Raw genomic sequence first — 25767 nt, 5'->3', positions numbered from 1 at the left:
AAACAGGCCAAAGAATACCCTTATTACAATTGTATCAGAAAATGTTCAGAGTAGAGACAGTGACATAAAAGAAGTCCAATTTCCACTGACTTGTGTTTATTTATTCATTGCTCAACACAATCATAAGATAAATTGCAATTAAACAAGCTTTATAAGATCTTTTCCTTAGCTTGAATTCACACAACAAAACCAATTATTTATTGCATCGCAAGAGATTAAACGAGTAGGCAAATTTCCAAAAGACAGAAAGACTAGCGACATACCACAGGAAAAGCATATGCATTCTGGATAGAGGCTTTAAAATAATTATTCAACTGTGATTCTCAATCCTGATATAAAAATTGCTTAAAAATTTTGAATATTAATGTTATCTATCACAGATTCATAGTGACAGATCACCATATAATTTTCATTTAGTAATGAAAATCAGGCCACCTGTAAATTTGCCACTAGGTAGCCTTACTATAAAAAACTGCAATGGGGACCTGAATTGTCTTAGAAAACTTTCTCGAAGCAGTGTTAAGGAACATCATTTACTGCCACCCAGCTAAATCCTCATCACAAACATACAGGGTTTACATGTACAACACACTTACATGTTTGCAAAAAATATATGTAGACGTTGTATTACTTGTAAGCCAAATAAAAAGGCAATAAACAGTCTCTTTCTACAAAATACCAAAGTAAACAACAAGCTTTTTGCATTAGTCTCTACACAACAAACACCCACATTATTTGATCAATCTGACGTTTTTGGAGTAAAGAAACAGATCACTTCCAACATTGCTGTAAAAACATGCCCAAATTGGTTTGATCTCAACTCAACAAGCAGGAAATCCAATTTAACCAATGCAACAAAAAAGCGATAGTCACACATGCAACTGTTTAGGTTTAATTACTAGTTAAATATCCAAGTTAAGTCTGGCAGAAACTTGAAAACAAGTTATTCTTCTCTCATGTTCTCCTCTTATGAAGAGAGAACCCAGTCTCATACAGACCATCTTGGAAAAGCCTCTCAATGCAAGTGTTCATTTCTGTTTAATGAATTTACAATGATAATCCTCAAGTAATCATGATGTCGTCTCCAACTCTTTCTCTTTCGCTTGGTGAACATTTGCCAGAGCAAAACATTTGTAGAGTAGAAAGCACCTGTTGCATCAAACATCAATCTTTGACTTGCACTTTACATCAAGATATTAGCCTAAGATTACATCTTTCTTGATTAAATGCATATTGTACAGGCAAATCTGCAGTCCTGGGCATAATCATGATCATCTCCAACATTCTCGACTATTTACATTTCCACAAGATGAAACTGTAACTTGAATCTGATTCTGGGATGCAGAAGTATTGTTTGTAATATTGGTCGAAGTTTTAGAGTCTGCAGTTTGTAACTTTGATAACGCAAGTAAAGCATCTGGAAAATTTGGTGGTGTTGCAGGTGTGTTGGCTGGTGTCATAACCTACAAATGTACCACAGTACTGTTAATAGTGTCCTAAATATATCAAACAAAGTATACAAATAAAAAAGGAAGTAAAAAAACTCTGGCTCACTCCACACAAATTAAAAGAATAATCCAAGCTTGACAAACTGCATCCTTGAATTTAAACTGTACACAATTCTCTCATATAAAAAATTCAAATACACTGAGTATATTTCTAAAATTTTGAATCATAAATATTGATGATTTTACTGTTAATCTTTTAAATTTTGTGATACTAAAAAATGGAGATTGAAGTAATAGTTTTAAAATTGTGCAAGCCTTCTGTACTGCAAAATTCTAAAATAGCATACAAATGCAGAAAAAATATCTTGTATTATCTAAGTAATTCTCATTCCATACTTCTCAAAATATGAAAAGATTGATAGGGAAAAGTGATATCTTTTGAATGTTGTGTTCAATGGGTTATTTTACTTAGCCCCAAGACAATTTAGTAGCAGGGTTGACTACCTAATAAAAATAGTATTCGTTTTGTTAATATGTGATTGAGTTTTAAGAAACACATCTCTTCTTTTCTTCAAATTATCATCAGAGGCTGGTAATTTTCTTACGTTGTTCTTGACATTTTAATTTTTTGGCAAATCGAGCCTCGCTGTTATTATGAACTGTATTCTTAAAAAGAGGGGCGTAACAACTTTACAAAGGCACTTAAGAGAGAGATGGTCATTCAAAGATTGTAACTATTCCGCCCCAAAATATTTGAAAAACTGTTACTTCATGCATGAACTAGCCATTTCAACAGAATGGTGTGGCGGTACTAAGCTAAAGGGTTTTAACGTAAGGGAAAACATCATATCCTTGTCTTTCAAAAAGGCCTAATCAAGGCATTGTGGAAATGGTGCCATTCCCTGCAGTGCTATGTCAGCACCAAACAGATTTGACCTCATTAACATCAGGCGGACCTGCCGAGCAGACATGTCAACAGGGATAATAAAGTAAACATTGGGAACCCAACGCTGAAACGAAAAGCAGCACACTGAAACGCCCTGGTACCAAAGACATGTTGACGAAAAGACGGCCTTTCCTAAAAATGCAGTCTCATTGTTTAGTGTAAAAAGAAAAACGCTATTAATTCAAGCAAATTGGTTGAAAATTTGACGTCGGCGTTTATCTTTGAAATTTTCAATAGAATCTGGGTGGTAACACGAGTTACTAGCGAATCACTACTTTTTGTTTTAAGTGAATAGCAACTCCAAATACAGATAGATCATTGCCTCTAAAATAGGGAACGCATGTTGAATTTTTTGGTTAAAAGATTAATAAACCCTAAAGAAAATAAAGACTTACGATAGGACCACAAAGAAAATGTATAGCAGGCAAATGATAACATTTCCCCATAGGAGCACGATACTATTTTGGACGAGCTCCTAGTTTAGGATTTCATGCTACAGATACTTAATTAATCAATAATAAGCAATATTCACAAAAACTTCAAAGCTGGGAGTTACTGAATTCCGGAATGTAATTATGTCTAACTTACCGATGAGTGAAGATGTTGCGGGACCGTTGCCTCTTGAAAGAATAGGCTCAATGCAGTCTGAAAATACGACAAAATACGATTATAAAAAGCAAGAATTCCAAATTTACAACTTAAGTCTGGAAACTGAAAGCAAGAGACCCTTTTAGTTGCACGGGTAAATAGTTATTATCTTGAGTGTCGGCATGGCAAAACAACTCACTTCAAATTGCCATTGTGCAGCTTGCAAAATTTGTATTGCTTGGTCCCTTGGACAGCCGGCAGCCATGACAAATTGGTTTATCATAACTTGCTCTCTAAGATTATCCATTTTGGTGCAAAAGTTTCATGAATTTCAAGACACAACACAAACAAATCTCATGTGTTGAGAATTTGTAAAGTTGTGATCATTGAAAAACAGCGTGCCGATGTTGTCCCTTTCTATGTCATCTAACACGAGCAGTTTTGATCCTCCCTATGATTCGTGAGCAGAACCGACAGACCGCAAAATGTGTTCAAGAGATAGACGAGCTTCTAATTCATAGTTAGAAATGTTTCTGAAAAATCGGAATCATGTCTTGAGGCCTTATTATAAAATTACAAAATTTACCCCCATCCCTTTAACATTGGAATAACCAAAAAAATAAAATAAAAGTCAATGCTTTAAAAATGTGTTAAACAGCACCTTGAAATATTATGAGTACAGAATTATATGATAAAGCACCTTTTTCACAACTATTTATATTCTAAACCAATGGCGTTGGAATGCATTGAAAGCAGGGACAAGACGAAAGGGGGCCAATTTTTAAGGGGTATTACAAGGACATGTGTACATGCAAAAGGGGCATCTATCAGCCAATAGCATGCACTTCATATTTCACTAACAGGGCAATAACGGTTGCTGGAAAAACATAGGGGTGCATACCTAAAGGCCCCCGGTCCTTACACCACTGTTCTCGGCCAAAACTAGCTGGGCTCGTTATCTGTGACGATTGTTACAGTTTTTCACCCCAAAGTTGACATCACGCTCGAGGCAGATGACATTGGCCTCAAAACAGAATGTTTATTGTTGTTCACGCAAAGAATTGTGGGGCGAACTGTATGCCGGGAATGTTCCGACCGTCTGGTGTTTTGGAAAAACTCGTAGTTGATTGGCCGGAATTCATTGTATTCAATTCACACACATGTGATACGGATGCATGTGACCAATAAACGGGCTCTCAAACGGATGCTTTCCAGGAAAACAGTTTCCGGCTAGTCAAAATATTTGCCTGATACACGTATTTAGGACGTAACTGTTATCGTTATTACAAAGCAGACATCAGTCAACCAGACAAAAGTAAACCAGACAAAAATGTGTTAAATCGTTTAATGAGATAATTTGGAATGTAATAAAATAATCGATTGTCATTTATTTTACTGAAATTTGTCTTGCAGTTTACATGCAAAACATTTTATCCGAAAGTTATATAAACAAGCAAACATTGGGTGACGGGAAAGAGCTTCGTACACAGGCTCTCATGGCTCAAAAACATGCAGGGGCAAGTAGAAGGTCCCGTCTTAATTCAAACAAAAGGAATAGTGGAGAAAACCTTTTGAAACATTGAATTATTTTACTTCAAATTTGGATTACTCGTTATATGAGCAACTTATATAACTGACCTTTGACAGTAAGTTATTTTCTCTTCTTTATTACATTGGATTACATGTCATTCATTTGAAATCCTGGAATCCAATTCTCTTTGCAAAAGCGATTAAAATTGATATCTCTGAAATGCCGAACTTAGCAAACCGCGAGAGTAGCAAGAAGCAAGTGAAGTCAATTTTTTATAAGGACACGTTTTATTACAGGGCCAACGCCACGAATTTCAAGATGGAGGGGCAAAGTTCTGTAATTCGAACTTGAATTTAGTGTTTCAAAACCGGGCCTTTGTAAAAAATATTTTTGCTTACCAAACAAGTGGGGGCATTCCCCTGGTGGCGTTGGCCCTGTATAAGGACACTGAGGCCCTATTAGGCAACAAATAAGAGCGACGTAAGAACAACCGAGCCTAAGGTTATTCAGAAATAAGAATACCTAGCCTCGGAAAAAATAACAAATGTTTCTTACATACAGTTTAACCGGTTGGAGATTTCCAAAGATTACGGACTGTATCTTTGAATTTCTTGAATGTTTAAAAATATCGCATTATGCTTAATTAAGAGCATTCAATTTCTCAGTTTTTCAAACTGCAAACGCACTTTTGAATAAGGCAATAAATGGAGAAACGCCTAGCCGAAAACTGCTGACAAAATGTTGACATACTAGTCTTTTTATGAAGGCACCAGATGGGCTTTAAGTTGTCGTGGTTTAACTGATCATAAGAAAGGAATTTTTTGCTAGAAAGATGGGAGACAAGGATAATCAACTGATCTCATAAGAAATACACATCCAGTAGGAGCACGTCTAATTTTGCTTTCGTTCTAAATTGACCAATTCAATTTAAAAGCCCTTTTCCTGGGACAAAAGTCCTACTTTGATTAGGGAGCTGTCATTTTTAGTGGTGGGCATAAGGATGGAAGAATTTTGCAGAAAAATGGGAGTTTTTTACCCCATTCACCAAACCCAATAATATTTGAAAACAAATTTCCAAACAATGAAAAAATTGATATCCCAATATCATTTCTACTCTTGACAAACATTCAATATATAAATATATTAATTGAAATAAAAAATATTACATTCATATGTTTTCATTGAAATCCTAATTAATTAAACTTCCAGGAAAACGGGAAAATTCAGGCAAAAATTTTTCGACACCCCATCCCATCCAGCTTGAGGTATAAAAACGCTCCGGTACTTATCGCTGCACAACAATTATAATTGTTTTATGCAAGACAAATAAATTAGATCTCGGTGCAAATGTACTGAAAAAATCGATACCCCATCAGGAATTAGTGAACAAAATTTGATAACCCATTTAAACAAGGCTAAAACCCCCAAAAAATTCTTACACCCCGGTACCCAGAATTAAAAATGACAACTCCAAATAGGTTTCCCCAATTTATGTGTCAATTTAGTTCTTGACCCGAACAGTCTGATATTTTAGTCTAAGGGCTGTATATTTAGCTTCCAGCAACCTAAGGGGCGGGGGGGGGGGGGCGGGGGGGGGTTTAGAGGAAGAGGATGCAGCATGGCATGAAGAATTCCCTACGAAATTTTAAATCAAAAGCCAAAATTCAATGGGAACAAGATTAGACGACCCTATGATTGGATCAAATTATTATAAGTCTGCTAGAATGAACTCCTTACAAATTGTAAGAAATTGCGCCTTAATTGGGAAGTTTTTCCAGAAACTCGGAAAGAATGTTTGCAAAAAACATTTGCACCAAAAGATTTTAGACATCTTTGATGGTAAATTTTAGATACCAACGTTAATAAAAAATTTTACCAGTTGCCACACTAGTCAGGTATTCAAAATCAAGTATATTGGTTTACTTGTAGACGTAACTAACAAAACAAATCAAACCTATGGTAAAAAATGTTCATAGTTAGCAAATGCGCCGACCCTGACAAAATCCATTCTCGTGGACCGTTGATCAAACGAAAACCCTTTTTCCCAATATTTGGCTCGAAGGTGCAAATAGATTAGTATGTGTCACCGACTGTCTTTATTGTCACTGCGCATAGCTGTCATACCGTTGTAATAAAACCCACGACCTGAAATGGCTCAGAAAAACTACTAATCGACCCAGGGCATTTTTTAACATATAAAGTGGTGGGGAAATTCCCCACCAGCCCCTTTCATTGCCCCACCAGTGGAACATGTTTGCCCCACCACTTAAGTGCCCTTATGATTCGGTGACTTTTTTACTTTTTACTTTATTTGAGATATTGGTGGATGAAATCTTCATTGAACAGGTTTCAAATCTCATTTTCCCTGAAACTGCTGCTTCTATAGGCGATTCCCCTAGAATATTTTTGAAAGCCTGTTTATCTGTAAATTCTGCCTTTATCTATATGCCCTTTTCTCAAATACCCCACCAGTGGAAAATTCTTAAAAAATGCCCTGAATCGACCCCGACCAGGGCATTTCCCCCCTAAATGCTATACCTAGGCTTTTTTCATCGAAATCACACCAAGTTACAGATATACAGTCACGACGTGTCCTTTCTTTTTCATTCACAGAGTAGGTCCCGAAGCTTTAACTTAAAGACCCATTGCTAACAATGGGCCATTGCGCTACGTAAGCATCCCATAATGCATTTTTAGACTGTCTAAAATCAATTTTGGTTAATCCGTAGAAAATTACTGCCATTGTTTGGACCGTCGCCACGCTCGCAAAGGCCCATTGTTAGCAATGAGTCAGCAGTGGAAAAGTGACGATTTCTTTATCACTTTGACTTACTTACAATTTACTTTAAAGTGACAACTTTAACTTATGCAAACAACTGCATTCAGAACATATAGACAAAGGTAAATTTCTTGAAATTCAAATATTGGCAAAATGGTTTGAGGTGAAGCCACACCCAACGACATCATTTTGCGGTCTTTCATAAAACTTTGACCTTTCGCTTTTAATAAACGATAATATGACCTTGAGGGAAATTCTTTTTACTCATTTCCGTTCTGCTCTTGACAGTCCGCAGTTTTTTATGTCAAAAGATTTCTTAACACTCTTTGGGCGTATTAATTTGTTTCTCGGGTAAACTTATAAAATTTATAAGCCGGGCTAAAATGATTTGTGCATACTTTTGTTGCAAAATTTTCTGCAACCTAAGTCTCTAAAATGCCATTTCATTTGATCTCGTAAGAAAGTTTTCGTGGTATAAATACCTGGGGCATTCTCAATTTTTCAATATTAAAAAACATTTTCGATTACACCAATTAAAATAAGGGCATATTCGTTTGGGCATATTCTGCAAACCTTTTTGTAGCAAACGTCTGACTACTCGCATTTCTTGTGATATTGATTTTTTGTTATAGAAGAAGGTGAACAGCTATTTGGCGGTATAGAACTTGAAAATGGCTTGAAAAAAGCAAAATTTTACAACATATTGGCTAAAGCTTTTTTGTCTGACACTTCTTAGAGCATAAAACGTCAGAATAAGGGTCCGAAAGAACATGATGAAAAATATATACCCAGTTGTGGATAGAAATAGGCCAATCAGAAAAACGCAAGCAAAAGACCGGTATAGTTGACCAATCAGTGCCGCGTGTCTAAAGAAAAATTACCACTGGAGTCCAAGAGAGAATAATCTGTCTATACAATGGCGGCTTTTTCGTTTGTATGGAGATCGATTCCAAAAATGCTAGATGGGAAGACGACCGGGCTCTGCCAATTATCCGAAACGAAAAATGCTACAAGGAGTGTCAGACGAGAAAGCTTTTAAAGCCTTTATGTTGTAAAATGTTTGCTTTTTTCAAAGCCATTTCCAAATTATAGAAGATATGACCGTGATCAATTACTGAAGACGAAAACGTTTCACCCGAAAAGATTTTTGCAGTCAATCTCTTTCAAGTTTTCAAACTATACATCGTGATAAAATCTACAACATAATATGCATAAAAAACATAAAAAAGATTGTGTTCGTTCTTGAGGTAGGGTGGTGAATCCCAATTTGTGCTCAAAAGAGTCGTACAATGCTTGGCTGAAGAGGCCCTTTATGGGCTTTACTCATCTACCTTTGATCTGTGAGATTATAACGTTCTTTAATGGAACCATATCAGTTGCAATGTTTATTGCCGGAAATTTAAAAAACTCTCCCTTTGCTATCTATTGTATTTCAAAATAAACCATTTGCTTACATAAGAATATGTTAAATCCAGTGTGGGGTATCAAAATTTAATTCTAGGTAGCACTCTGTGAGGTTACATCACATACGTAAATATAAGGGAACACTCTTCTTGCAGCGAAGTTCTTTTATAAAAAAGGCACCATGTGCTGCCTCGCTTTATGGCGTTGTCCTAAAAGTCCACATTTGGGTACCTTCATTTTGTTACCCTTCACCTTTCTTTAAGGATATATGTATCAAGCCACTAAATTTCTCAAATCCTGATCCCTTTCCCCCAAGCTTCCCCTTCCCCTTTCCCTTTCAATATGGCCACGCATCATATATCCTGTATCATGTTCGTCGAAAAGACAGTAACGCCATCCCGCCAAACCTACTTTGCAGGCTCCCTCCAACTACCTCCTCTTTTTAAACAGATAAGATTTTTTAAATTGAATCAAGGAATGAAACTTGACTTCAACATTGTCAGTTGTGCGAAAAGTTCTCATAACGGTTCCTCAGGCAAAACTTACAGAATCCAAATTACGTTTCTTGAATGCACGTACAATTGTTGTGTTCCATTGCAGTGCAATGCGGTGGAACTACCGACGAAAAGGACCCTACAGGACGCTTACTGCAAAATTATGATGCAGCCCTCACCAGCTCCGAACTAAAACTGGCAGACTCCAAAAGCTAGAGGCTTGCGACGAGTTTGTAGGTCAGGTGACAAGAAAATTATTTTTCTCATTGACCAACAAAATCTTTTGTGTTATTTAATTATACATACCGTTGATGTTTCTTCGCTGTGGAACTATGTTGCAAATGTATGTTGCTAAATTGTTTTCTTTAGGGGGCATGCAATGTATGCAGTGTAAGAATAACCGTGTGACGTAACACAAACCTTTAAAATTGCATTTCCTGGACTCTCTTTCTAATTTGCGGTGGGGCCAACTCAAAAGCTTGAAGGTTTTCCTGAAAATAACAGTGATATATAAATTTGAGAAAGATTGTCAGCTATCATTTTAACTGAGATACAGCTAAACCTATATACAATGGGCGCACGTAGGACCCGAGTAACTGTCCATTGTAGATAAGTGTCCGTTGTAGGTAAGTGTCCATTGTAGGGAAATGTCCATTGTAGGTAAGTGTCCGTTGTAGGGAAGTGTCCATTGTAGACAAGTGTTCGTTTTAAAGTACTGCCCAGTGAAGGGCGGTGTCTTCTCTGTGAATTGTCCATTGCAGGAAAGTTGCGGTTGAAGAGACTTGTCAATTTTAGAAGAATTGTCCCCTTTAAAGTGATGCTTAATGTAAAGTGGTGTTTTTTCTAGGGGTGTGTACATCGTAGAGAAGCGTCGGTTGTAGAAAAGTGTCCGTTGTAGAAAAGTGTCCGTTGTAGAAAAATGTCCGTTGTAGGGAAGTTCGTTTAACTGGAGGTTGCCGCTTCAAGGCCTTGACTGCCAAAAAAAATTCTGTATAAAGGTGCTTGTTATTCTAAGTTGTCACTCTAACGGTATATGGAGTATGCACAAACCAATACAAGATTATGATCACAAAGATGAACTCAGTCAATTCTTTATAAGGCTCTACCAGTCCCTAGCATCGACAACGTAAAAATTCAATGCACAATTTATGCTAATGACGAAGTTAAAAGTATTGTTCCTTAAGACTTAAGAAGTAAAACTTGATAAGGAGGGTGATCTGCATCGAGGGGCAATTCACTCTTCCAGATAATTTCCAGGGGAATTTCCAGATAAAACAATAGGATTTCCACCAAAGGTGTACGAGATTTTTTGGAGTGATTTAAAAGTGGAATGGAGTTTCAAAGATGTCCCTAGAACTATCGGTTAAAAATATAGAAAATCCGGACTAGGGATAAAAAACAAAGGTTTAGATCTTTTTGACGAAGTAACAGTACTTTAATATAATTGAATGTAAAACACAAAAAATGTTTCAAAAATATCCAAACACAATAAAATTTTGATACAATATACGAAAGAACCATAGGAGAATTCAATGTTTATAAATCTTGAAAAGGCATTTACACGCAAAAGCCAGATTTTAAATTGGATGTGCAGTCATGTTCACAAGTCCTTGCTAGCTAAAAACAATGGGGACTACCCATTGTTATGGAGGGATATGGTTATAAGCTTTTCCTGGATTAAGCAGCCACCTAAATTAGGTAATATACCAAGATCAGGAGTGAGTAGCAACTGCATTTGAAATTCTAAATTTGTAGCACACGATCAACAAAAGGAGAGGAGAGTGATCACGAAACTCTTTTGCTTTGAAACGTAAAATCTTGTATTAGTTTCGATGACTAAAATTTGAGCAGGGGTGACTAGTGAGAATAGAGTGGATATGTACGAATGGGTTACGGTAGCGAGGGCAAGAAAATTTTGTCACGACTTCAACTTAGTTTTAAGCCACAAAGATTTAGAAAATATCTTTCAAAGTTTTAAGACATGAAATTCTTGATAACTTTGTGAGATTCATTCTAGAAATTCCTACCTCTGGAGCAAGAACCCTTTTCAGTTAACCGCTCAAAAGTGACGTGAATCTCCTAGATCGCAATAAAGCCTTGAGCAATAATCAAACGCAGATAAATAGACTTTAACTGGATAAGAGAATTCAAAAGCACTCCAGCACTGGAGGAATGGAATTTTCATTTCATATCAGAAAATTTTGAACCTTGAAAATTCCAGACTATTTTGAAAAGAAATTTTCCGGAAACATTTCAGTCACATCAAGTCTATGTAGAAACACCCTGCATATGAATTCCTTCAAAACTAAATAAGGTTTCTGGTAAGAAACAAGATATCAACGTAGATAAATGTATTTCTTCGCTGAGGCCACACTGATAAGGGAAACCTTAAAGCATCCCAGCAATTGACGAGTGAAAAGGATGGTTACGAGATTCTGGAGAAGTTGTGAGCATATATACTCAAAGAATCCTTTCTCTGAATTTAAGGGATACTACACCAAAAGATGTGGGTGTGAAGATCCGGTTTTCTTATTTATAGCTTCAATATTTAAAAGTGAATAATTAGCAATGTATAAGCATACAAGGCAAAAAGATGCCATTGATGGTGCCATCTTAACAGGAAACCTCAACAAGTAATGACCTTCATGAATCACTTAAAATTTGACCAAATAGGAAATGGTGAAAAGGTTTGGGTAGAAGAGAAAATAGCAATTTGTCACTGGTCAAAATTTACATATCTGAGACGCATTGTGGTTGTAAAGAATGTTACAGAAATGCTTTTTTGTGCCTATTGTTGGTCTGGTTCCAAGAATTACAAGCCCAAAAGGAGTTGGAGTTGTAGTTCGTTGGGGAAGAGGTGCACTAGAGATGCCAATTTTTGCTTTAGATAATGCGAGGTAGTCTTTGCTGCTATTTGACCCTTTTTCCACAGTGATACTGTGAAATGCAAAGCAATGCTAGATAGGCCCTATTTTGGTCCAGGGTATTGGCAAATGTGGTGGGGGAACATACTAGACCTCACTCTCTTATACTTCATCTTGCAAAGCGTCTGTAATTAAGTGCATACCAGGCTTATAGTGTAACAGGTTCACTCTCCTGTAACATGTCACGCATGCGCCGTCAGTTAATAGTCACATGACATTTAGCTATATATATTGTGAATAGAAATTTGATAGAGAGTTGATTTATGAAACATGATTACGTGAAAGAGCGCTCTTCTTTGCCTTACACTTTACTTTTCACAGTAATTAAAAGGCCTCTTACAATAAGGGGGGGCGGTCAAATGATAGACTTTTAGGGATTGGTAGTGAAACTCGAGCTGGACCAACTCACGACGAAACTAGAACAGCTTTTTTTTCTAAACTAATACTAGTAAGGAGAGGGAATGCTGCCGCCAGTATGAAGCACGATTGACTCACCTTCACTTAAAAGTCGTTTCGGATTGACTATTTCAATAATTTTAGGGATGTGGCACTCCACAGAAATGTAATTCAAGGAATTAAATAGCAACAAAGGGTTTTCATTGAGAATGAAATTGGTGTGAGAACCAGGTAAACATAAATACATAAACCTTGTTTTATTAAGAACTTTGTGAATCCCCAGTTCGAAAGCTTTTCATGTTTCGTAATAATTGAATATTCAAGTCTATAAAAACTTGCTGAAATATTTGGATGGCAGAAACTGTTACCGGTGCAGCCAATCCACTGACAGTATTATCATATCTTGTTTTGAAAATGGTTTTGAAAAAAGCAAACATTTTACAACATATTGGCTAAAAGCTTTTTCGTCCAACACTCCTTAGAGTATAAAACGTCAGAGTAAGGGTCCGAAAGAAAACAATGGAAAATATATACCCAGTTCTGGATCGAAATAGGCCAATCAGAAAAACGCAAGCACAAGACCGGTATAGTTGACCAATCAGTGCCGCGTGCCTATAGAAAAATTACCATTGGAGTCCAAGAGAGAAAACGAACTCCTTCTGTCTACACAATAGTGGCTTTTCGTTTCTACATAGATCGATTCCAAAACTGCTAGATGAAAAGACGACCGGGCTTATGATAGTATGTTGTGAAATGTTTGCTTTTTTCAAAGCCACTTCAAGCTCTGTACCGCAAAAAAGTTTAATATCTTGTTTGAATTGCTACACAGAAAATGTATTGCTTGGTTTAGCAGGACGGAAAATGCTTTTTTCTGATTATCACTGGAAAGATGACATTATTATATTTAGTATATCAAATAGAATTATGAGACACTGTAAAATATTTTAATAATCCGCATTATACTGTGACCTTATGAAAATTCATCTTTAGTCAAAATAATTGTAAGAAATCGATTCCGTTCAGTGCAGTCCAGTTAAGATCTGTCGAGTAGGGTTAATTCATGGTAATTTGAGAGGAGGGTTGTGAAAGCATACCTTGTTTCGTAAAGAAGGATCAGACCCTCGTTTCAGTAAATACTTTATGACATCCAACCTTTCCTCTTCGCATGCCAAGTGCCTAGACAACGAGAAAAAGTAATTGAGCAGTGTGTATTGAAATATGAGAAGGAAAGCGAGATTCGAGACAATTTGGCTCAATGGTGCAAGCTTACTTTCAGTTATTTCTAAAAATACATGCTTTTCTTATAAGGCTGAGATTCAACAAAACTCAATAAATAAGTATCAGCAAAAATTGAAAATGAAGAATAACAACAAAGCTAGAGAAACTGCAGGTAAAAGTGCAGCATCCCGGACAGAGGCTTTAATTACTTTATCAAGCACACATTATATCCGGACATAACTATGCACAGATATATCGATTACAAAAACAAGAAAAAATTAGAAACATATTCGGCGGCTGAAATTATGCGAAAAATAAGAAACGCCAGGCTGAAAAAGGAACCAAATTGTCTTACAAAACAACGTACAGGAGGTGCACATGATGGTAGCAAGGGGCAATTTAATAAATGTACATTCAAAGACCTCTAAAGAGTCCTGGGCAACCAGAAAACAATTAGCTGAAACTAAATAGCCACTGGATACTATCTTGATTTTTGGACTGCTAGCATTAAGCGGAATAAACTTTATTAGAGCATAACCACATATGCATGACATCTGTGAACTTTGACACATCTACTTGAGAGATGCCGCAGTCCAAATATGCGAAAATTTACAAAATAATATTGGTAACATAAGAGGAACGTTACATGTTGCGGAAAAGAAATTAGAAGGCACGGAAGTTGGGCTTTGAAAAACTAAACATTAAAAGTTTCATAATACAAAATCAAAAGTTTCTTAATATTTTTGCTCGAGACAAGATATTTTACCACAGTTCCTTCAGTTTAAAAATAAGAATCTAGAGTTTCTTGTAGAGAGTTCGTATTTAAAAATAAGCATATGACGTTTATCAATAGGATTGATGGGAAAAACGTACATGTTACGTTTTTAAAAGACAATCAACAAGACATTAATTCCTCTTTTAGATTTTCTTATCATTGAATAAAATATTAATAGCAGAACCATTATAGGACGTTAAAGAATTCCTGGTTAAAAATAGTTAAAAATCGATATACGTGAGTTCAGCTGTCATTATTGTGAAATATTCTGTGAAAGGCCGGCGTGCTTGTGAAATAATGAAAAAAAATCTGTTGTGTTTGATTATTTTTAACATGCTATAAAAAATAGAAAAAGACAGAGAAAGATTATGATTCTTTTTGTGAGAGAAGCCGGTGGCAAATAGTTAAAGATCACAATCTTTGAAAAAGCATGATGCCGTTGCAAACGAGGCTTGAGAGATGTAACTTCAAGGTTTCATTGAAGCAAAAGCAAACATTGCTCGGGAGTAAATAAAAACAAAGGAAGTTTGCCAAGATCAGAAAGAGTTATTTTTTCAAAATTTCACAGATCTAACCTTCTTTGAAAATATAACAGGTCCTTGAAACTAACTTGAATCCGCACAGATACTTGAATCAAAGAAAAAAGCTAGATCTCTCAGAACCTTAACAAGCAAAACATGAAAGACGGAGGGCGTTTTCAGGAAGAATGTTTCACCAACAGTCCATAGCTAAAAGAATCATTACAATAAGGCTAGAGTTACACTATACCGGATTGCTACTCCGGAGTGATATTTGGGGTGGCAGTAACACTACGGTGCCCCGTTCGCTCATACGCCTGCATGCCTCTGCATTTCTGGTACACAATGCAGTGTGCTTTTGTGAGCTCATGCGTAAAATGCACCAGATTAAAATATTTGATGATCTTTTCGAAGCAATGTGCTGTTGTAAATTCGTTTTCAATAACTACAACATAAAATCAAGGAAACAATCCTGAAAACTGAGAGATAATTGCTGGGGTTCGTTGGGCGGATAGCAAGATTGTGGCACATTCTTAGTTTGATTCTTTTTTTGTTTGTTTCTTTTTTTTCGAAGCGGAGTATATCGGATTGGTGCGATTGCACTAGAATGCTCCGCTACGGAGTGATTTTCACTCCGCTAATCAGAGCGTTGTGTAGCGGATTGGTGTGACTCAAAACCCCTATCCGGTATGAAATTCAGCAATCCGGTATAGTGTAACTGGCACCGGGATATTGCACCTTTTGTAATTTGTGCAAGCTGGATTGATGCAAACAACCCCCCGATAGTTCAGCGTTTATCGCCGATTTTGGAAGTAAACGAAAGGTCTTGAGTGATTAAATAATCATGTAAAAAGTGAAAACCAACCACGATGTGAGCAAATTTATTGGAAATTTACTTTTTGAAGCAGGAATGTTTAAGGTATAATAATACCTAGAAACATGAACAGAGACAAAATTTTAGTGCGATTATGGCTAAGTGGTTAGGTTCGTAGAATACAGATCCAAAGGTCTGGGATTCGAGTCCCTGACATGACGGACTTTCAATTGAGTGAGGAGAGTCGCCAGCTCTCTGCAGTTCCAAGCGTCGGAATTACGAGGTAAGGTCACATCAAGAAGGACTTTGACCTTCTATCTTCGGATGCTAGGTACACACATGTGCAAAAGGAAACGAATAAAAAACTTTTTTCATGATAAAATATTTATAAAAACCTGGTAAAAGATAACATTTCGAAACAGGCTCTCGATATTCATTCCTTTGCTTGTTTCAATGAGCTTGCATTCGAGAATGTAACTTCAAAGATTTATTTGATTGAGAGCGCTCAAAATCTTTATAAAGACTCTTTACATCTAGAATGTAATTGGTCCAAAATCATTGGCAGTGTTGTGTTTTCTGGAAAAAATTTAAGTCTAGTGCATCTGGAAACAACTAGATTTATGTCCAGAACCTTTAGCATAAAGAAATCAAAAGAAACTGTCAGCAAGAAAAAACATCAACTTCAGGCAAACTCTTTGGATATTTTATATATTCTCAACTACCAGATGAAGAAACTATGTGGGGAAAGAAAGAGAAACTGTGTAGGATTTATCAATGGGTAATGCGATAGCACATTCAATAACAATTCGGTTTGACTAGATCTGAGAGTTCTTAGAAGAACTGAGAAATTTTTACTTGATGGAGCTAATACTGTCATGGTGCAAAGTCAAGAGAAATCATAGAAACTTAAGAGCCATTTGCTGCAAAGCTCTTTCTCCTGATTTTATCAGATGAGATTTATCTTATCAGATATTCATATTAAGCATCTGATACAAAGCATCTTTCTCCATTTATAACATAGGGAAAGTTATTTCTCTGAGAAATAGATTTTAAAAATTCTCAACAAATAGCGCATTAGTTGATGAAAAACAGACCAGCAAAAAATGCCAACCAGAAACTGACTATTTGCTGAAACGTCATAACCCAGTGGCAATAGTGTCTACAATAGTGTCAACAACAGCAGAAAGCAGTTTTAGAGTAATGTAAACATTTATGTTGTTGCACAGATGATCCATGACTGCCAATAGCTTAAACAGTAGGATGTTGGCACAAAGTTTCGATCTGCACAAAAATGGCAAAAGATTCATGGCTTCAATAATAGGAGCCACTAAGAATTATTTGGTTGATGTATACATTATAAAACTTTGGAGGATTTAGGCAATTATTGCTCATTAAGAGTGCTGCAAAGCTCTTTCCAATATTCTTTAGCTTTGCTTTATGTTACGTGACAGTTTTGGGACAGGCAAAATTCTGTACTCAGACCTCTACTGATACTTGTTCCAAATTTTTCACATTTTAACAGATTAGCGCAGTATAAGCCAAGTACTGTAGGAGAGACAGAATTATTAGAGGAGCAGCATTGATTGAGAACAATAAGGGCTAATTTGCTCCCCGTACCCCTTATCAAAAGGCAACTCTCTAGCAAACTCTCAAGTCCTTCTCACCTCAGCAATCGCACCGAAATTGGTTGGATTATAAATACATTTACACAGATAACATAACGACTTACAGTGGGGTATTTCTATGATTGTCTTCCTTATTGACGGTAGAGCCATGTTCAACAAGAAGTTGCACCATCTTTAGATAGCCTCTGGTAGATCAAAGAAAATCATTATATAACCAACTAATTCTATAACAATTTCACCCAAAATTGACCATGGGAGAAGGGAATTCGAAGAACGTTAAATAAGGGGTTGTTTACATGGAGCCGAGTTACTCTCCTGGGCGGTTTGGAAATTGGCATGTGTTTACAGAGAGCCGAGTAACCCGACTTGCCTAGGGATCAGGGAGACTCTCACATCAAGTACTCCCAAATTGACATTTAATTGGTCAAACGAAACAACTTCCTCTTCGTTCCCCCCTTCTTATTTTTCATTTTTGGTTCGACTTTTGTCTCCATTTCCTCTTCGTTACTTCTCTTGATGGGCGCCATATTCTTTTTAACGTTTTGTAATTTGCGCATGCGCTTTTGGCAAAATTTCATCCCGGTCAGCCCAGTTGCCCGGTTTGTGTTTATAAGGCAAAACTTCCGTCTTGCTATGTCGAGATATTGGCTAATTCTGCCGGGATCTCGACAAGCCAAGTTACCTGCCTGTCTCATATAAGAAATCATCCAGGATATAATTGTCACTGCTTTCTAAACCAAAACTGCAGTCTGCGAATCACCAACATTGATCGAAAATAAACAAATATGAAAAACAATAACAAGTACTGTTGACATTGAAGGAATTGTTTCCAAACATACTTTGATGCAGCTCTATGCAAAGGTGTTGCACCAGTTGTTTTGTCTTGGACATTAACTTCAACACCAGTTCTTAGAAGAGCTTCAGCAATCTGGCAAAAATAAGTTGGCTACATTAGCTACCTTGAACCAAAATCACAGGATTACTTGTACATGCCCTAATTCGCCTTTGCTAGTAGATGATATTAACAATTAACAAAAAAGAATGTGTAAATGACAATAGCATGTTTATAGAAATTCAAGGCTAATAATTGCTTAAGAAAAAAGTTACGCTACACCTTTTGAAAAATTAGGCGTTGGAATGTTCTTATTTGCAACTTAAAACTGTATAGAAAGGTTGAAAAGCAGTGATTATAAAGGTTGATAGTGTTGTGGTATACTATAATTAGAGTTAATGGATTATTGAATTAACTAGACTAGGTATTGTCAACAATGCTTGACAATTAAAAAAGCATACGATATTCACTGGACTTATATTGCTTGGTTTACAACATATTCCAGGGAACAAAACAGTAGTAAGATTGATTTAGTGCATTGAAGTGATGTGGGCCTCAATGATACCGAATGTGCCTGGCAGCTGTCTCCTTGCAACTTCATTTAAGTTTGTTTCGAAATTAGTTTTGTGTGTTAAAATCCAAAGGATTGCAAAAGTTCTTCATGCAACAGAATTTGATAAACACATGAGAATTTATGCTCACCAAACAATTGTTCTGCTTTCTTATTAAAAGATATAGGAAATTTTGTTGTAAACAAGGCAAAATTAACAAACAAACAGTCTGAACAAACAAGGCAAAAATTGTAGTAAAAAATGAAAGGAATGTAGATGAACAGTTTAATAGAATAATGGTTTAAACAAGAATGGTTTGCTCTGAATGCAAAATAATACATTTTGTTTTATCTATTTACAGCTTGTGAGAGGGATAGTTTTAAGCAAAACTGAAAATGGAACCTATTCAAGAAGCAAGATGAAAAACTGAAATATGAATATAAACATAAATCTATAGAAACAAATTCTGCAAATGTTACAATTGTATGCAACTACTTTCTTTTTCTCTTTCTCTCTTAGTGCTGCATTTACTTGGGAAATATTTACGATGTAACAAAAAACATCCTTTCATCACCAATGAATTGTTTAATCAAACAGACATTATGATTTTGGCAAGATAGGAGGAGGTTATTTGTTTCCAGAGTATTTCAAAATTCTAAAAACTTGATAAAAAGAATCAAATTTATCTACCAAAAGTTCCTTCATTAATTTGGAAACTGAAAATAGCAAATATACTTAATGGGAAAACTTACTGTGAGTCGGTTTTTTGATGCAGCATAATGAAGAACTGACTGTCCAGTGAAGTTAACAATTTGGGGATCAGCTTTGCTTTCTAGCAGTGAGATAACAATGTCATCATGTCCAGCAGAGGATGCTATCATCAAAGGTGTCCAACCTGCCTGTAAATATATCAATTATTAATTAGACAGTAGTCCTAGAATCCCTGATATACAGGTTTTTCACAAAGCCTCACCCTTTCATGGTTGCATATTAGAAACGGAAGACCAAACAAAGAAGAACAAAAACTTGCACAGGTCCATACTTTCAAGACAGATCATCTACAGGAGCAGTTGTAAACAAAAATGGGCTATATGACGACCCAGCATAGTGGGTTTAAAGCAGCTAGTTTCGGTTATCTAAATCTAGACGCTATGACATATAACTGGAGTCAAAATCAAATTTTGAGCAACCTTAATCTACAATGAAACAGAACAAAGTTTTCGTTCTTTTTCATTGAGTTCCTCATTTCTTGGTGTCAAATTCACAATACTGCCCACCTCAATAAAAACTTCTTACAGCGTAAAGAATAAAATTCCATGAAAATATAAAAATACTTCTAAATTCAAATGTGTGTCTCCTCTTTAAATCAAATGATTCTTACATCGTCTTGCTCATTGACCGGAACATTCAACTGGTCAAGAAGATAACTAACAACTTCTTTCCTGCCTCCAGAACATGCCCAGTGAAGTGGCATTCGCTCATTCTGCAATAAAAACAGCCTCCATTACATAAGCAGCATACAAGAATCAATTCAAATTTATTAAATTATCTTGCCAATACTCTCCTTTTGGGGCATATGCACGTAGGTCTAGGTGTTGTTGGTCTAGATGGTCGATCTTACCTTCACCATCATTTTCAAAAGTCATTTGTGGGGACTAATGACTTCCATTCAGTTTATACAGGAACTTGAGGGCTTCTTTTTAATTATTCAAGCAAAAATTACTCCAATTCCAACTTACTCAATTTATAGAGTAAATTGAGATACAACCCCAAAATTTTGTATTTTGTAATTCAGGATTTTGTATTCTTAAAATGCTTGACATGGGAACAGAATTTTCTAATAGAAATGTTCTAATAACAAAATAGATTATAGTCCTAGTAGTTAGTGAGTACTTCCAAATTTTTGTCTGACAAGGAAAAGTTAATTCAGGTTCAGGTTCATTGTATTCTAGATTCCACAACAGACATTTCCACAAAATACTAAATAAAAATACAGCAATATCAAATATCAAACAATAACTATAATAATAAGATATGGAACACAAATTATACTTGGGATATATATGTATGGGGAATTATTTAAAGTAGGAACTCTCTCAGTAGTGAAGCTAATCGAGGAGAGAAGCACCCTACATTAAGATATTTTAACACTTCGAAGATATCAAAATAAATAATACCGAAAATTAAACTCAGATTTCTTCAAGTGGGAATTGAAAAACTGTGCGAAAATTTTCAAGGATTAGCTGTCAATGTTTTTTGCAAGCAGATATGACTTCAATTTACAACGAAAGCAAACCCATGATACAGATTCTTTGATAGCAGTAGGAATACTATTCCACGATTCAGCCCCAGAAAAACAGACGGATCTTAAGCCGTATTTAGCCGTGAAGGGTATTTTTCTGAGTTACGAAAATGTTGTTCTTAGAAGCCTTTTGAGTATCATGTTGGTTAATAGACTTGATTGATTCAAAGTACGAGTAAAAGCAGACAGGCATTATCCTATTTATACATTCATAGACAAAGGATAGAAGTTTTAATTGAAATGAGTCATGGAACTTTAAGATTTTTAAGTCAGAGAAATTGGGAGAGGACAGAGAACAGAAACTTTGAAAAGCAATAGCTTTGATCTCTCTTTTTGCAATAAGAAAACTGGATAAATGTGAATGTCATAGGCAAACCTTCAAACTACAAGTCCATATTGGAGAAAAGAAGCGAACAAAGAGTTGTAGAGACATAAACCGCCACATCAACAGGAACAAAGTGTCTTATCTTAAAAAACATGCACAAGTTCTAGCTAACTTCTTAGCAAGTTCACTTCAATGGTATTTCCAGCTAAGATTCTCATTAAAAAGAATACCAAGGAATTTAACATAATGAGATTGTTTTCAGTGGCGAAGCCAAAGGTCGTGCCCGTTGTGCCTGGCACAACCATAAACTTCCAAAAGTAAGGTTTTCACATATTGGCAAAAATTTATTTTGCTCCGCGAAAAGTTTTCAAATATAGACAATAATTAGTTGTATAATCGACAAATCGATCAAGCTTATCCCGCAGACATAAGTGAATTCTACTCGAATCACCCAGGGCCCCTGGAATTATTTCAGGAGCGGAGTAGAAATCCACAGGGTTTCATATTGGTCGTGCCCAAAATCTGGTACCTTGTGATTTGGTCGTGCCCAACAATAGAAGCTTCAATTGGACAGCCTATGTTTGGTCGTGCCCAACAATAGAGAAAAACAATGCTAGTCGTGCCCTCAGAAATGAGCACGACCTCGTCATAATAATAATAATAGTTGAGGTACAATTTCCAGCATTTGATTGGCTGAAGCTGGAGGAAATCAATCACGAGGTCGTGCCCGTTTCTGAAGGCAAGACTATCTGCACCCTGTTTCATTGGGGCCTACTTGTCAATACTGCAGGCGTTTGTGGATGTTGCTGTGATATCAGGGTGATTTGAATGGTGCATGTAAATGTTCCAGTCCAATAAACCCTTGTAATTTATCAGGAAACTGGTTAACGACTGTGGAGGGATTGTTTCATAGTTATTTTGACTCAGCCTATACGGAATCAATCCAATGGATCTCTTTGGTAGGCGAACAAGTTCTCATTCACCTAAACAGAATCAAGATCTTCAAATGTGCAAGATGCTATCTTATCTAGAAAATGGACAATAATTTGAATATCATCTGGATGTTTTTAACGTGATCAGAATGGAAAATATGGCAGTTTTTCGCTCGGATTTGTACCAGAGAGACACACACTGAAAGGGATAAACTCAATTAATCAATCAATAAAATAATCAATATTTATTTCGACAACAGTATACTTAGGTGTTCAAGACGAAAGTATTATGAACATTTGGGGCAAAATGTACATAAATATCTATTCATTTTACATTAGTTATGAGGTGTTTGATGTATTTTTGGACTAGAATCTTCCCAGTAGAAAGTTCTGAATTTTGAAAGTATTTATAGTAGAAAACCTCTTTGCAAATTAGCTCTACTGGAGTTTTACCCTCCTTAAAACACGTGAAAGGGAAAAATGAAATAGCATTGATCAACCTGTTGGTGATTTTGTTTATGGTTCTGATGATATGTTTTCAAGCTCAGCCTAGTGATTTTCTGATTTTTTCCCTTGCTTTCCATGTAATTTGGTTGTGTGCAGTTTCCTTGGGTTTGCATATATTTTCCTTAATATAGGTAACTTTCTCCATGAATTAGTCAGTTTGTCTTAAATAAGCAGGGTGAAATAATCCTTAAGCTATTACACATACCTCCCTTAATTTTTTGCTCAAGAAACACTGTTGTCTGCAAATAACTCTCAGGCTCATGATTATTCTGTATCAAATTTGTGACCCCAGTCATCTGATCTCAGTATTTCCACCTAGCTACACTGAAGAAATTTATTGAACATTCTTCATTTGTGTATGCTGCCCTGTTTATTCATAAATTGTCATGATCTGTTTTTCAATGATTAATTTAATGCTGCTTTTCAATTGGAATTTTATTCAAACCTTAAAATGGTTATTTCATCTTATGCAACTTTCAAATATTGTCATACATGGTGTAGTTTATCATTATCTCATAAGGCATAACCTTAAATTAAGTATCTAATTGATTGGTGAATATCTGTGAGTGGTTTGGTTCAGCTTAACAAAGTGGCTACCTATAAATCTTTATGCAACGAACCTGATGAAAAAACAGGTCTCAAGGATTTTAAAGAAAGATTGCCTTCATTCTGCCACTCACTATTTAGTGCTATTTAACTGTGGCTAGATCAATAATGCTGCATGACAGTACTGTCTTCAGCAGATATTCTAATGTTTCTGTTTCATCTGTTTCATTTGTCATCTAATTCTTGATACATGTCTTGCACTTCACAGTCAAGTTTGCCTTTAAAGCCAAACTTTTGTCTATTTTTTGAATGAAATTCTAAATTTTATGTGTGCAAAACAAATAGTGCTTGCAATTATTATACATTTGAAATCTGAGTCCACAGGTGTATATTTTGGTCCCATTGTTGCAATAATTTGATAAAATTTTAGAAAAGTTTGTTGTTCAAGCTTTATTATCCTGTGAACTGATATTTGGGTAAATAATACCAAAAATAAAAAAAAGTTGCCAGGAACCTCCATCACATTTTGGGAAGAAAATGAATTTTGAGTATCAGCTAGAGGCAGGGGAGACACAAAAGCAGCTTTTATACTTTTAATTTTATTTTGTTTCTATCTTGTCAGAAAAGTAATGCAGTGCCATGCAATTGCTATATGAGCTCCTTAGATCACTGAAATATTTTTTTTGATAATATTGCGAAGGCTCATTTCTTTTGCGCAGAGGCCAATGGGCACGACCATCCATGGGAGTCCAGCTTCGCCACTGATTGTTCTATGATTTGTTTTCTGATCTTTACTTTTAAATCGTATGTTAAAAGGGTGTTGATGTGACCTCAAAATTACAAAATGTAGCTTAATTTCTTTCACCCGATCTGTTTTGTTAGGGACTGCGTTTTTGAAATTCCAACCTGAACCCTTGTTTTGAGTAGGGTGATCCAGGGTAATCAAATTTTTTCTTTTTAACCTACCACTACTGCATGGCATAGCAGAATTTTTCTATTTCTGTGATGGCATGGTGTGTTGTGTGTCAAAGGGCTTTAAAGGAGCCTACCGTGTCCTTTGTCGTTGCAAGCTTCGGTTCTCCAGCAAACTTGATCTTGAGAGCACCGAGGTTACCTTCGCAAGCGAGTTCAAATTCAGTCTTCTGTGACATTATGCAGCAGAATTCCGTAGGAAAATGAAATCAGACTGTTCTCTGCTTGGTAGATGGCCTAGCCACTTCTTGCCAGCCTTTTTTACAGTACGTCCAAACGAGGCTCAGTTTGCGCGGCAACTACCAAAGAATGATTGGTCGAGTATCTATGCAAAGATACTGGAATAGATCTTTGATCTATGGTGCGTCCCTAGTGAAGATTACTTTTATCAACTTTGACAAAAAGCTTTTTCACAAGCAGGTTGCATTTATCGCAAGGAAGTCATTAAATTACACATTTTAAGATACAGAAATTATTTAGTACACAATCTTTTCTATCTTTTGCTGATTTCAAGGCTTGTTTGTTAAATGCAAAAGCAAAAGTTTGTTAAATGTTTCTTGGTTACTAAAAGTTCATGCACTACTCTCCAAATGCACAAAATTTATTTACCAAAAAACAGAAAATCTTATCAGTCGCAAGGAGTTCCACTTTCTATTATTCAAGTCAATTGAGCCAGAAATACTAGGGACCCGAATCGTTGAAACGAACAATTTTCATCCTATATTTAAAGAAGCATTTTTGAGAAGTTGCTTGATATCCAGGGTGATCAGTTATACCATAGTAATAAGAAATACCTATTCCTTGTGGTTATTCTATGGTTTCTTATCTTATATTCAAAGAAAGTAGCAAAATTATCAATGAAAGGAAGGGTAATGCTGTTCCTTATCTTCTGGTTGGTGCTCAATGGAGAGAGAATTTGCTTTAAAGCTCCTTTATTCTTTAAAGCTAAATTTGTGTAACATTTATTTATAAGCATTGTGTTTCCAAAAAGAAGATCCAGAGAATCCCTTTCCTTAAATTTTATAAGAAACTACCATTCGTATTTCAGAATATTGATTTCCAATTTGAAAAGCTACGTGTCTTGCTTAGTTTGAAAAACTACGTTCCTGTTTTTCCTTGAAGAAAGGACTTTACAGGTGCAGTCGGAGATTTGATACTTTGTCTTTGAAAAGGGCTTATTTAGACCTTAGCCAATGTTTAGCTTCCTTCTGGGTTTAACCTTTAGATTCGCAATGCCAGTGTAGGCTATTTTAGACGGGAGTTCGTCGCAATATTTATTTCATTGATGCGTACGAACTGCCACATTTTACAGAGAAAGATTGAATCTGGGATGTGTAAAC

The 25767-nt window shown here is 36.0% G+C and overlaps 2 protein-coding genes across 2 annotated transcripts; both read right to left on the bottom strand.

The window, feature by feature from the left end:
* Nucleotides 1-79: 79 nt before the first annotated feature.
* LOC148958594 (UBA-like domain-containing protein 2) lies at nucleotides 80-3442 on the bottom strand. Its single transcript, XM_089111991.1, has 3 exons — nucleotides 3182-3442; nucleotides 2983-3039; nucleotides 80-1463 (listed from the first exon to the last, which is right to left on the bottom strand). Exons 1-3 carry the CDS (start codon nucleotides 3287-3289, stop codon nucleotides 1272-1274), a joined length of 357 nt encoding a protein of 118 aa, XP_088968117.1. The 5' UTR covers nucleotides 3290-3442; the 3' UTR covers nucleotides 80-1271.
* Nucleotides 1383-25668, bottom strand: LOC135692257 (KN motif and ankyrin repeat domain-containing protein 3). The gene is made up of 9 exons (XM_065210344.2): nucleotides 24505-25668; nucleotides 20225-20326; nucleotides 19596-19742; nucleotides 18300-18388; nucleotides 17565-17645; nucleotides 13605-13686; nucleotides 9611-9681; nucleotides 2983-3039; nucleotides 1383-1463 (listed from the first exon to the last, which is right to left on the bottom strand). The coding sequence occupies exons 1-7, from the start codon at nucleotides 24604-24606 to the stop codon at nucleotides 9613-9615; spliced, it is 672 nt and encodes a 223-aa protein (XP_065066416.2). The 5' UTR covers nucleotides 24607-25668; the 3' UTR covers nucleotides 1383-1463; nucleotides 2983-3039; nucleotides 9611-9612.
* Between the last annotated feature and the right edge of the window lie 99 nt (nucleotides 25669-25767).

Source organism: Rhopilema esculentum, chromosome 13 (assembly GCF_057945365.1).
Source record: "Rhopilema esculentum isolate cy_ngs chromosome 13, ASM5794536v1, whole genome shotgun sequence".
Taxonomy (NCBI): domain Eukaryota; kingdom Metazoa; phylum Cnidaria; class Scyphozoa; order Rhizostomeae; family Rhizostomatidae; genus Rhopilema; species Rhopilema esculentum.
The sequence above is the reverse complement of the archived record's forward strand: the minus strand, read 5'-3'. Positions and strand labels throughout refer to the sequence as shown.

Coding starts and splice junctions, on each gene's coding strand:
- LOC148958594 (XM_089111991.1), bottom strand. CDS start 3,289: ATGGATAATCTTAGAGAGCAAGTTATGATAAACCAATTTGTCATGGCT. Junction 3,040..3,181: donor CTGCACAATGGCAATTTGAA/GTGAGTTGTTTT, acceptor TCGTATTTTCAG/ACTGCATTGAGCCTATTCTT. Junction 1,464..2,982: donor CGCAACATCTTCACTCATCG/GTAAGTTAGACA, acceptor GTACATTTGTAG/GTTATGACACCAGCCAACAC.
- LOC135692257 (XM_065210344.2), bottom strand. CDS start 24,606: ATGTCACAGAAGACTGAATTTGAACTCGCTTGCGAAGGTAACCTCGGT. Junction 19,743..20,224: donor CGGTCAATGAGCAAGACGAT/GTAAGAATCATT, acceptor ATATATTTACAG/GCAGGTTGGACACCTTTGAT. Junction 18,389..19,595: donor CATCAAAAAACCGACTCACA/GTAAGTTTTCCC, acceptor TATTTTTGCCAG/ATTGCTGAAGCTCTTCTAAG.